Here is an 11,423-nt window from a genome sequence, read left to right on the forward strand (position 1 = left end):
TTGGAAGGTCTCGGTCGACTTGTAATGGGTTTTGATGGAATATTTTGCAAATCTTTCCCCTTTAAACACCGTGGTATCGAGAAAAGTGATTTGGTTCTCTGATATTTCGGCCGTGAATTTTATTGTAGGGTGGAAATAGTTAGCTCGTTTAATAAACCGATCTACCTCTTTTTTATCGCAATCCCTATGGGAGAAAACGTCATCTACGTAACGTTTCCATTCTCTTGGCTTGGTTTCGCTTTGATGGATTAATTTTGTTTCAATTTCCGCCATGAAAATGTCGGCAAATGACGCTGCCATTTTCGCACCCATAGCGGTTCCATGTGTTTGGAGGAAGTTCTCCTCCTTGAAGTAAAACGAATTTTCTTTAAGGATTAAGCCAAGTATTTCCCTGAGGTAGTGCATTTGCATGAAACGGGCACCAACCTGGCGACGACGCTTAATTTGCATAAATGTATGATGTCACCTGCAAACCTTTAGAATATCAGGTCGGTGTGACAGACAGATATAAGGCTGTATGAAGCCAGGGGAAACAATATGTTTAACATGAATGACAAACAACGAACTCAAAAAGGTTAACTGAAATTTTGGATAAATGTCAGTATCTGAGCAATAGCTTATCTACCCCTACCCTTGCCCAACATTAACCCTAACGAGGAGTAGGCGCGCAGTTGCTCAGATGCTGACATTAGTCCAAATTTTCACTATACAACGAACGCGCCATGTTAATTCAAAGCGGATATTGAAGCGGAGTCTTACAGGAAACATAAGTTGTATTTCTGTGACATCATTAAATATTCGTGTGGGAAACTGGATTTCAATGCTCACGCTCGAAAACCCCTTTGTACTATATACAAACGTGGCTCTCCTTTGCTTGTAAAATATCTTTGTTCTGTGCTTTTGTTGTACTTAACGATATTTGAAATCAGTCAAAATATTGCGAATCTTTTTTTTCTGCGTAGTATAAAATACTACCAAAATCTTGAATGGGACCATCCAAATATTAGCTCGAACAACGATAAGATATAGAAAAAAGGTAGGATTAAACCAAGAAGCAACAGATGATTAATGATCAAAAGGCATGCCTTTTTACTGCTTCAAGATCTCACCGCATGTCGACACACAAGTCACACATATTCCAAGAGAAAATCGCTTTGTTTACGTGACCAAACATTAATTAAGTCATACCTACGAAATGGCATTGTTTGCGGTTGGGTGCAATATCACAAATATTCTGAAAGACACTCTTTCCTGTATTGCACAATGTTTAGGACTTTGCTGCAGATCCAAATCAACGCAGAAGTTTAGATCGTAGGTGGACCGTATGAGTGATTCCTTTTCGTTATGGCAACAAATCAAATTTCCAATTTCAATTTTTAAGGTAGGGATTTGCTATCTTTCTATCACTCTTACTTATTACCATTGTGCACATTTTTCATTCATATCGCAGCGATCCATGATATAGAAAATTTGGTTACAAATTTGAAGCAAGTTTCGTAATATCGTTTAAATGAGCAAGAAATGTGTTGAGTTCATTTGTAGGCTAACAAAGTTATCGAAGATTCTAGAGTTTAGTCACTGAAATAGTAATCTTATCAATGTTCTTCAATATAATTTTCAAACACCTTTAGGAGAAGACTATCTTTCCCTTGAATAAATTCTGTTATTATCACAAATTAAGTCGTTCATTTAGAAACAGAACACGTCCAAAATTTTTAAAAACAACGATCAATAACGAACCGATCGTAATATTTCAATGTGGATAATTTGGAGGTAAAATTCCGTCCATTGGCGTTACGGCAATTTTCCAAAAATTCCGCCATTTTACTATGCCGTTGCCATGCTTTTACACGACATTTGGAGACATGCAAGCAGACGTTTCTGTTTTGACTTTACAAGAAAACCATTCGTAAAAATAACCGTAAGTCTACACGTTATAACGTTAGTATCAGCCGAGTAAAAGACCCAGTTTACACGCGACTCCGGTGCAATAATAATTTTCCTTTTGTAATCAACTGCAAGCCGTGGTGATAGATTATGAACAGTTTATCATCTCACGTTGTAATCGAATTACACCAAGACCAATCATATAAAAATCATTGCAAATAAATTGCCTGAGTTTCTAAAGAAACTGTGGTGCTGTATCGGTGGGGGATATCAGAAGACAATTAGGTTTAAGGAACCGAGTTAATTATGTAAATGGTAATTTAGTGTTAACAACTGAGTTGAAAACGTAAATTGGCCACCTTAAAGAGTTAAAAGGCTGACATTTCGAGCGTTAGCCCTTCGTCAGAGCGATTCGAGCGTTAGCTCTTCTCTCTGACGAAAAGCCGCTCGAAACCTCCACTTTAGACACTATACGGTGGCCAATCCACATCTTTTAAATTCACAAATATTTGTTTACAACTTTTGACCTCGTTCTTAAACTCTTTGTACTTCAATACTTTAAATAAGCTTAAAGCGATATAGAGGGGGCAATATATTACTTAATAAGTAATGATGATTTATAAGACATAACACTCTGTTCTTCTTGATACTTTAGGAACCTTCACATTAAAATGACGTCATGGCTCTTGACTACCGTCTTGGAGACGACTGCCATCTGTTTCATTGGTTTAACAGCGCTAATTGGTAACGTGAGTTTGTACATTATCGTCTACAGGAACAAAGATCTTCAAACCGTTACCAACTTGTATATTCTCAATCTGGCTGCGGCTGACATCATGGTGTCGATATTAAGCATTCCATTTACAGTTGTAACCATCATCGCAGAGGATTGGGTGTTTGGAGACTCCACTTGCGTAGCGCTCGGCTTTTTCACGATTTTATCATTCATTGCTTCGGTGATGTCTCTTGGTATGATCGCCATCAACCGATATTTCTACATCGTCAGATGGAACACTTACTCGAAGATATTCTCCAGGGGAAAAGCCTTGCTCTATGCCGCTGCAGTTTGGGTAGTCGCCTTATCTTTGGCTTCTCCTCCGCTTCTAGGCTGGGCTGAATACCGCTTTATCCCTGGAAAGTCTTACTGTTTTGTCTACTGGCCTTCAGATGTGTATTACATGTATTTCATGATCACCGTCTGCTTTTTCGGGCCTCTTTCAGTGATGACGTTTTCGTATTACAACATTCTTCGGTTTACCAGGCGGCTGAAGAGACGAATTGCTTTATCCAGGAGTAATCTAAGTATTCAAGTGAGAAACCCAGCCAATCTCAACAGCCCCTCAACAGCAAGTAAAGCAGAGAGTCGAAGCGACCCTGGTATTATCGAACCAGACTACAACACGGTTAGAAGATCACGGATGGATGAGTTGGGCGAAGCCGATTCGAAGTCGAAAACAACGTCAAAATCCACAGCATTTCAAGTGACACCAGAAGAAACCAGGATCACCAACACGTTTATTTTTGTGGTCACCCTGTTTGTTATTTGCTGGGCACCATTTGCCATCACCATGTTCTTCGATGTGTATTACCCAAAGCCTTTACCGCGCGCACTTGACATGGCTTCCTTAGTACTCGGTTATTTGAACAGTATGTGTAATCCTGTTCTCTACGGATTGCGTAATTCGGCCTTCAAAAGGGGATTTTTGAATTTGTACTCGAAATTTTTACCTGGACGGTTCACTGCCACCCGATATAGTGTGACACAACCAGAATCAAGTGTTTCTTAATTGGTCATTGTCAACAGTGAGAATGTTGTAATGAAACAGTTACATCGAATAATACGCCTCTTGATATACCACATGCGCATGTAGGAGGTTTTCTATTTTAACGATCGAAAGTAATATTCGTCATCTTACCCGTGCGGGTAAGAGATTAACGCTTTGATCATGAAAAAGATAGGAATGGCTTGTAGCCGGTTTCCATATTCTTCCCTACTTTGCCGCAAGGCAACAAGTTTCCTGGATTAAGTAGACAATTCTTTGGTTCAATCCGTATACCATATAATAAAATAATTACAAACGCTTAGGTGATATACAGTGAGAACTTCATTACCAAAATAAGGTCGCCAAACGGTTTATTTAGAGTAATGTACATACATCTTGCTTAGAGCACGCAGCCAGTGTGGCAAAGAGTGAATGGTTATGATTCATCCTGATTTGTAATCTCTTTTTTCATGGCTATAATTTCTCTTTGTCTTACAATGCAATAACAGATAAAAACTTGTTCCAATATGGGGAAAAGACCGCATACTAAGGTCATACCTTAGGAAAACTACTTATGATGTAAGACATTACAATAGGCACAGTAAAAGGAAATTTCGACATGGGCTAAACTCAGTCTTAGTTTGTTCATACTATTTTTGTACTTAACATTGTTGCTTCCAAGCTACATATACATATCTAAGTAAAAACCAAAAAAAATCTGTTCTACAATTAAATGATTCAGTTAAAACCTACAAATAAGTTAAGCAATTATCTAAACGAAAGACGTACGGAATCAAAATACTAAAAGCATTTCATACTAAAAAGTCAAAACGGAAGGTTACATCAAGCGTCTACTAGCTACATCTTTTGATCACAATTCGCTTCACCCAAAGGTACTGCGTTAAGACTCCGACACTGAATGTTTTTGTTCAAGGCTTCTAGGCAAGTTACTTCTTTGCAACACCAACCTTCTTTCCTTTTTTAGGTGCCTTTTTGGACTTGACGACTTTCGGCTTTTTGGGAGATGCAGCCTTTGATTTTTTCGCGCCCTTTTCCTTTGTTACCTTAGGTTTAGTAGGTTTGGCGCGTTTTCCAGGAGCCGAGACTGGTGCTACTGGAGGCTTAGCAGGCTCCACCGGTTGAGCAGGTTTGGCAGGAACCTTCTCTTTGGCAGGTGCTTTTTTAGCAGCGCTTTTCTTTGCGGGCGCCTTATTAGCAGCCGGTTTGGCCGGTTTTACTGGCGTAGGTTTAATCTTGAAGGACCCAGAAGCACCCTTTCCCTTCTTGTGAACCAAGGGGCCGTTGGCACCAGAACCCCGCTGCAGAGCTTGCTTAAGCATCGCGTTGTGATGATTATTTTCAGTCAGTTTATATTCCTTCACAATATACTTGTTGATGGCCTGTCTAGAAGATCCACTCTTGTCGCCAAGAACTTTGATGGCGTTTACTATCATTTCGATGTATTTTGGATGGGAGACAGCAGACTTAGACATTGTCTGTCTGTCTTCTTCGCGTCGAATTCGCTAAATCCTGTTGTTGTTACGTGTGTTGCCTTTAGCCCCCGCAAGTGTCGGTAGCGAATTTAACCTGGTTGTGCGGACCTCCGAGGAAACAGTCACAAAGGATCCTTAAGTAGAAGTGACTTCCACTTTGTGTTTTTTTCTCGTTTTATTTCACATTAAAGTCTAGCTTTTTCCACACACACTCGAATTGTTCAATTCCTTGCGGAATCAGCATAAAATGAACAACATCTCCACGTAAGAAAACGATCTTGTCACGCAAAGTCGAGTTAAAAATCGGCAAAATTCTACCTTTCTGTGGTAAAATGCTTCTTGAATTTGGGAAATGAACAGATTTTTTATAACATCTAAACATTACATCTGTTCGTATCTTGGCCTGCAAAGGAAAATTTTTATTTTATGAAACGGACAGTGGGAAATCTCGGAAAGATCTCGTCAGGAGAAAGAAAATACTTTCAATTTTTGACAGGGCTACAAACACACCAAATGCAGAAACCACTACAACTGCCTTGTTTACAAATGACACCCCAAATTGAGCATATTCAAATCCACGTTTTGCGGTTAAACTGGCATTATTTAAATATGTAGGGGGGTTTCACGGTAAAAATCGTCATCCGAATTTTGTCATTAACGTCATTGCTTCAAAATTCTAAGTAACAAAGCAGCAAAATAGAGCGAAAATGGTTTTACGTTGCATGATAATACATGATAATAACGACGTAAAATGCAAATTCTCCTCTTCGCGTCGCGTCGCGTCGCCGGTCGTTAAGTCTGTATTCCAAGCATCCAGATTAAATTTTCTGTTAAAACCGGGCTACGATCCCTCTTAACTCTAGGCAAAAAAAAGAAATTTCCTGCTTTTTTACAAAATAAATGGTCAATCGATATTTCGTTGTTTTCCATCGGGAAATTTGAAGCTTTTGTATTGTACATCAGTGCGCATTTCGAAGTAGATTGCCAGAGGCATTTGCAAATTTCAATGAAAATGACGTGTATTTTAATCCTTTCGAATAAACCAACGAGAACGATTTATTTTCACAGAATGGTGAAATGCACGAGATTTAAAATTACTAAGCATCTTTAATTTGAAATAACCATTTGCCAAATGTTTAATTAGCCGTCGCGACGCTTTCAGCTCCTTTGACAACGTGGTATTGAAATATTCAAACCTAAAAACCTTTACAGCTCCAAAAAGATGGAACTTTCGAGTCATAATTTGTCAATGTCGAGTGTCTTAAGGAAGATGTGTCTATCCTAATCTTCACTTCAGAAAGAGTACTGCAAACTTAGATCTTGCTATATAGAATCAACTATCGCGACAATGAAGAGACGGATCCAAACAAAATATTTTGCCGGTAAGGTTGAAGTTAAACTAAAGCTTTATCGCAGCTATAACACATTTCGAAGAAACTGCGAAAAGAAAGGTCGATTTCCATGTCAATTTTTCCAAATTAGCTCCCTTATAAACAGCGACAGAAGCCACCTCTGAACAGGATTAACTTCGAACAGGGGACATGTGCTTCAACTCACTTATCATGTACAGAAAGATGGCATTGCTACATATGCTTTGATATTGTACGCCTCATTCAGGAAATCAGACCACTTATAAACATTGCCTTCGCCAGCGCTACAAGATTTTGCCAACTCGAAGATTTCTTCACGACTAAGTATGGTGTCCCATATATTTAAGTTATGTATGAAGCCCCCAAAAGCGTCGGATGCCGTGAAACCTCCGGCATATGAGTCTTGATCTTGTCCAATAACCAGAGAGCCAGTCTTAGGAATCGTTTTACCCATCTTGAACTTAATACCATGGTTAGCATAATAGCCATCAACGAGGAATTTCCAATAGCCATCAGAGCTTCGCCAGAAGATGCAATAATGGTGCCATTTGTAATCTCGAAAGTCCACATACGCACCCCTGAGGAGAGTGAAATACATAGAAACTGGTTCTTGCTTTCTGCTATGAATCTGAAGAAACCACATGTATAGGGGTTCTATTACATCAAATAAAAATCTTGAGACAAAACCTTACGTAGAACGACAAAAAAAAAAAAATTAAAATGGATCTTTCGTATCTTTAGTCACATGGGAGCTATATGATCTTGGAAAAGAGTTTTTATTACACACGCGAAATCCCCCTTTTCAAATCGTTCACAATTCATATTACTTTCCGTCTAAAGTTTCGCATTTTTTATTCCAATTTCAATATTGACCCTAGATATATTGAAAAATGACGCTTACGCAATTTTAAAGGAGGCAAACTAGAAATATCAGGCGAAAAATAAAGGGGAAAGAGTAACAAATCAATGTTTTGTTTTTTTTTTAATGCGAAAGGGGAATTTTCAAGGGACCAATAGCCGGAATTAAAAAAGGCGCTCCGAAACGAGTCATAGAAGTACTGAGAACAATAGGTTTTGCATTCACTAGTTTTCACTTAAGCTTCAAACAGTCCTACTATACTAAATTCATTTTAACACGTTTGGAACAGAATTCAAATTAACCCTCGAACAAAACTGGAAAATATAAACCAAATGGAGGTTCAGACTTTCCCCTCGATTGTGATCTTTGATAATAACAAAGAAGCAATAAAATATTGTTCTGCAATAAGTTGTCAAATTTTCTGTTTGAAGTAGTCGAGAGCTCCTGTCTATCAAGACAAGAAAAGCTAAAGGGGGGGAGGGGGGGGGGCTTGTATCTGGGGAAACTTCTAATCAGATGTATTTTTTGTTTACAGATAGATGGACCTATAACCGTGAGTTTACGGTAGTCCTACCATAGCTGTCTGCTCTTTCGTAATCTGTAACAAATCAAATACCTCTCACCTTCTTTCACTCAATATCCACAGGTAAACGAAGTTGGGAGTAACATTCATCATTATGTCATCATCCTGTACCGCGGTATAGCTGAAAATTGTTCCTATATAATTTGTTTTGATCCACACACAGGCCGTGAACGCGGTCAGGTCTTGCTCCAAGGGCAGATCATGGAGAAAGACAGCGTATTCAGGAGATTTCTTAGGAAAATAATAATCAAAATCTACAAAGAAAGGAGAAATATAACTCTGTACCTGGGGACCAAGGGTTTAACATAGCGAGCTTCTTAAAGGGAGCCTCCACCGGAGGAACATGGAGTGTGAGGAGTATGTTTTGTATTTTGAAGACTTGTTAAAAGGAATGGGAAACAAGGACTCCACTTTTTAAAAAGTGGGAACGAATATAAGCAATACTGGTCAGTCTAAATGGGGTGATGGCTTTGTGGTGAGAATTTGTCAATTCTTATGCCTAACGGTGATTTTTTTTTGTGCCGTTTTACGGCTAACCCCACAGGGACCATCCATTAAGGAAGGAATTGCCTACCACGGTTACTACGTATTGTCATCCTCCGTTTGAAGGACTTCCAAGGGGATCATGCAGATAATAGTGGCAACCGAAAAGCGTCCTACGATCCAAAACGGCAGCGCGCTCAAATTTCCAGTTTCAGAAAAGCCGATACATGTTCGATTATTCCTCACACTAAATACTTCGTTCTCATGTCAACAAATTTTAACTCGAAAGATCATCTCTGAAGCATCAAAGAATACCATGTAGCATCGAATCTGACTTGAAATCTCTCAAAATTTTCACGATTTGTGAAATTTGTCCAGTCGATCATTTAAAATCCGAAAAAATAGGGGTTGCAAAGGCAGTTTCCTCGCTATTGGTCTCATGAATTATTTTTTTATCAACCGGCGCTAGGAAAGGCACAAGTATGTTTAAGGGTCCAGCAAATCTTGAGAAATTCCACTGAAGGAAACGCGATAAACATTGCTGGAAAGATCCCTATTTTCTTTGTAGCAAAACACTACATAATGGAATAGAACTTCGCCAAGATCTTTACTTGGGCATGCGTAAACTTTCGAATCTGTCGCGATCTGTCGCCTTTTAGCAATCTTACCTACGGTATTTTCTTTTCGGTTGACCTCTTTTTCAAGCGTAGAAAGCCTATGAATTTTACAGGCGCAGTTGCTGGAAACCCCACATTCCATCACATAAAAACTGTGTCGTGTTGAACTGTTTTTTTCATATAAACCACGGTGTTATATAAGGATTTCCAGTAATTGCTTTGATGTCTTTGTGCCTTTCCACACTGGTGAAAAAGTTCTTCATTAAGGCAAATTTAGGTCCATTGTTTGTTTTTGTAGTGATTCATCACATGTTTTCATCTTGAGTGCACCCACGCACTTTACGATTTTTATTCGGAGTGTCGATCCTTTTATTTTCATTCATCGATAAAGTCGACTTTTCTTGTCAGTAAAGGGCTATTGTGTTTATATGATAAACAAAATAAAACATGGTTGCTTGTAGATATAAAATTTCTCTTCTCGTGTTCAACTCGACTATCGAGTTAAACACTCTTAAGAGAAATTCCATATCTACGCACGCCCATGTATTATTCTCTATTTAACACACCTTCTCAGACAACAATCGTGCGATCGTATCGAGCCGCCATGTTTGTTTTGCATATTTACACTTTAAAGCTCGCGCTATGTTCGAACCCAGGTCTCGCGCGGTCCCTATGGAGCCTTCTCAACTGGTTTTGATTTTAACACTATAATTAAGCGGATTTTCCTCAATCCATAATCATAAGTCACTGTACAAAAAAACAAATTTCAGCAGAACACTAAAACTCAGTCAAATTAACTCTTTCAATGCGAATTCATATAGTTAGTATCAGAAATATCCATCTACCATGCACAACAGCAACAGCAACAATAAAAAAATAAAGTAGGTCAAATACTTTTAAAGTGCTGACTCGGTGAAAAAAATGTCAAACATTGATCAATACCAGTACCTGTTGTCGGTGGAAGTACCTCAGTAAAGGCCGATCCAGAGAAAATACCAATGAACAACCATCCGATTATGAGTGATGTGCTTGTCTTCTCTTCCATCTATGGACAAAAAAAGTTTTTTTTCAAAATAAGATTGATCAGGTAATAGTGAATAATCGACTTATAAGTACCAGATATTTTCATATGTATACCTACTCCAGTTATCAGTTTATTCTAAATATTATCTTAATGTTATCCAGAAGGCCTTTAAAAAAATTACATTGCCAGTAATTTTTTGCTTTGAATTTCAACGATTTTCCTTTTAATTAATTATCGAAAGACCGTTAAAATTGTCCCTTTATTCGTATGTGAGGCCACAAGTAGAGAGATCACTCTTAGTTTAAGAGAAAGTGCTGAGAGCTAATGAGCAGGCTGAAGATTTAGGTCGACACTTGGGTAAAATTTATCACTACAAAGAAATTTCAGCCAGAGTTCCTATAAACTTCTAAGTTTATCATCATCATTTTATTTATGAGCCACTTAAGATATAATATTTATACTGGTTTAACAGTACTGTAGGGCGAGGAGACCTCCAAGAAACCACCTCGATTGTCAATATGTTTGTACTTCAGTTGTGGACGTGGATATGTGGCTTGGCCAACTCTGGCTCGTTTGATTAATGTTCAAATAAGGTGCCTTGAAAATGCTCAGATGTTACCAAGAGACCATAAACTGATGTTTCTAGCTGGGCTCAATCTTGATACTTATTCTAAGGGGAAAAGTCGAATCAGAACAGCGAGGAATCGATCCTTTATTTACTGCTGTAAATTACGGTGTTGTATGTAAGTCTTACACAAACAGCTAAGGTATTTCGTTTTGACTTTTTTTGGCCAACAAAGCTGAGAGAGTAGTTAAAAACTTCATGCGAAAGCTCTAAAATTAAAAAAAAAATTAAAAAGATGAACTTACGCAACAACTACAGAGGAAAAAGACAAAAACAAAATTGTGCACCACATTCAGTCCGAAGTTAGCTGGCTTTTGTCCGCTGTTATTTTCACAGCGTTAAAAAATAACTCGGAACGCTTCCTTTGGAGACTAACTTACTTTTTTTTATCAGAGTATTAATAGTTGATAGACGTGTTAATAAAGGTCATAAAGTGACTTACCATAGTTTGAAGGTAAACGACTTTAGTCATTTCAAGGCGCGTAAACTTTGAAAATCCTTTCACAGCTCTCAGTCTCGTCCGCCACGTCATCATGCTTACGTCAGCTTGGGCGTAGACCACGCTCCTTTTGGTCAGCGTCCACATGTTCTTGTCTTGTGATATCAATTTTCCTCAGGATTTCCCACAATAGCTGCTATGGGAGAATTCGGCATTCGGTTAAGCCAGCCCAGAGTGAAACAAAGCAGCAACTTAAACCTCGGTCTATTCTCTTCGTCTT

General features: G+C 38.5%; 3 protein-coding genes and 1 pseudogene across 5 annotated transcripts in view; 1 reads left to right on the forward strand and 3 right to left on the reverse strand.

The window, feature by feature from the left end:
• Positions 1–542, reverse strand: part of LOC149038617 (uncharacterized) — a 968-nt pseudogene extending 426 nt beyond the window's left edge.
• LOC113674686 (melatonin receptor type 1B-A) overlaps positions 1–4,406 on the forward strand; it is a 5,077-nt gene extending 671 nt beyond the window's left edge. The window contains exons 1-2 of one of the 3 annotated variants that reach the window (XM_027191170.2): positions 1,266–1,381; positions 2,543–4,406. In XM_027191170.2, coding sequence (XP_027046971.2) covers positions 2,559–3,674 — 1,116 coding nt within the window. In that variant the 5' untranslated portion in view covers positions 1,266–1,381; positions 2,543–2,558 and the 3' untranslated portion in view covers positions 3,675–4,406. Of the gene's footprint in view, positions 1–1,265; positions 1,382–2,542 lie in introns of those variants that run through there. The other 2 variants (XM_089184896.1, XM_089184897.1) reach the window with 2 other exon arrangements.
• On the reverse strand, positions 4,005–5,143 carry LOC113674688 (histone H1-delta-like). Its single transcript, XM_027191174.2, has one exon. The coding sequence runs from the start codon at positions 5,141–5,143 to the stop codon at positions 4,598–4,600; it is 546 nt and encodes a 181-aa protein (XP_027046975.2). The 3' UTR covers positions 4,005–4,597.
• On the reverse strand, positions 4,005–11,423 carry LOC149038618 (C-reactive protein 1.1-like). The gene is made up of 4 exons (XM_089184899.1): positions 11,147–11,423; positions 10,004–10,100; positions 7,996–8,209; positions 4,005–7,091 (listed from the first exon to the last, which is right to left on the reverse strand). The coding sequence occupies exons 1-4, from the start codon at positions 11,288–11,290 to the stop codon at positions 6,704–6,706; spliced, it is 843 nt and encodes a 280-aa protein (XP_089041025.1). The 5' UTR covers positions 11,291–11,423; the 3' UTR covers positions 4,005–6,703.

Source organism: Pocillopora damicornis, chromosome 10 (genome assembly GCF_964200805.1).
Source record: "Pocillopora damicornis chromosome 10, jaPocDami1.2, whole genome shotgun sequence".
NCBI lineage: Eukaryota > Metazoa > Cnidaria > Anthozoa > Scleractinia > Pocilloporidae > Pocillopora > Pocillopora damicornis.

Bases quoted from the DNA above. Each gene is read 5' to 3' on its own strand.
- LOC113674688 (XM_027191174.2), bottom strand. From the start codon at position 5,143: ATGTCTAAGTCTGCTGTCTCCCATCCAAAATACATCGAAATGATAGTA.
- LOC149038618 (XM_089184899.1), bottom strand. From the start codon at position 11,290: ATGTGGACGCTGACCAAAAGGAGCGTGGTCTACGCCCAAGCTGACGTA. The intron at 10,101-11,146 runs GTAAGTCACTTT...TTTTGTCCATAG, and splicing joins TCGTTTACCTTCAAACTATG to ATGGAAGAGAAGACAAGCAC. The intron at 8,210-10,003 runs GTACTGGTATTG...CTTTCTTTGTAG, and splicing joins GGTACTTCCACCGACAACAG to ATTTTGATTATTATTTTCCT.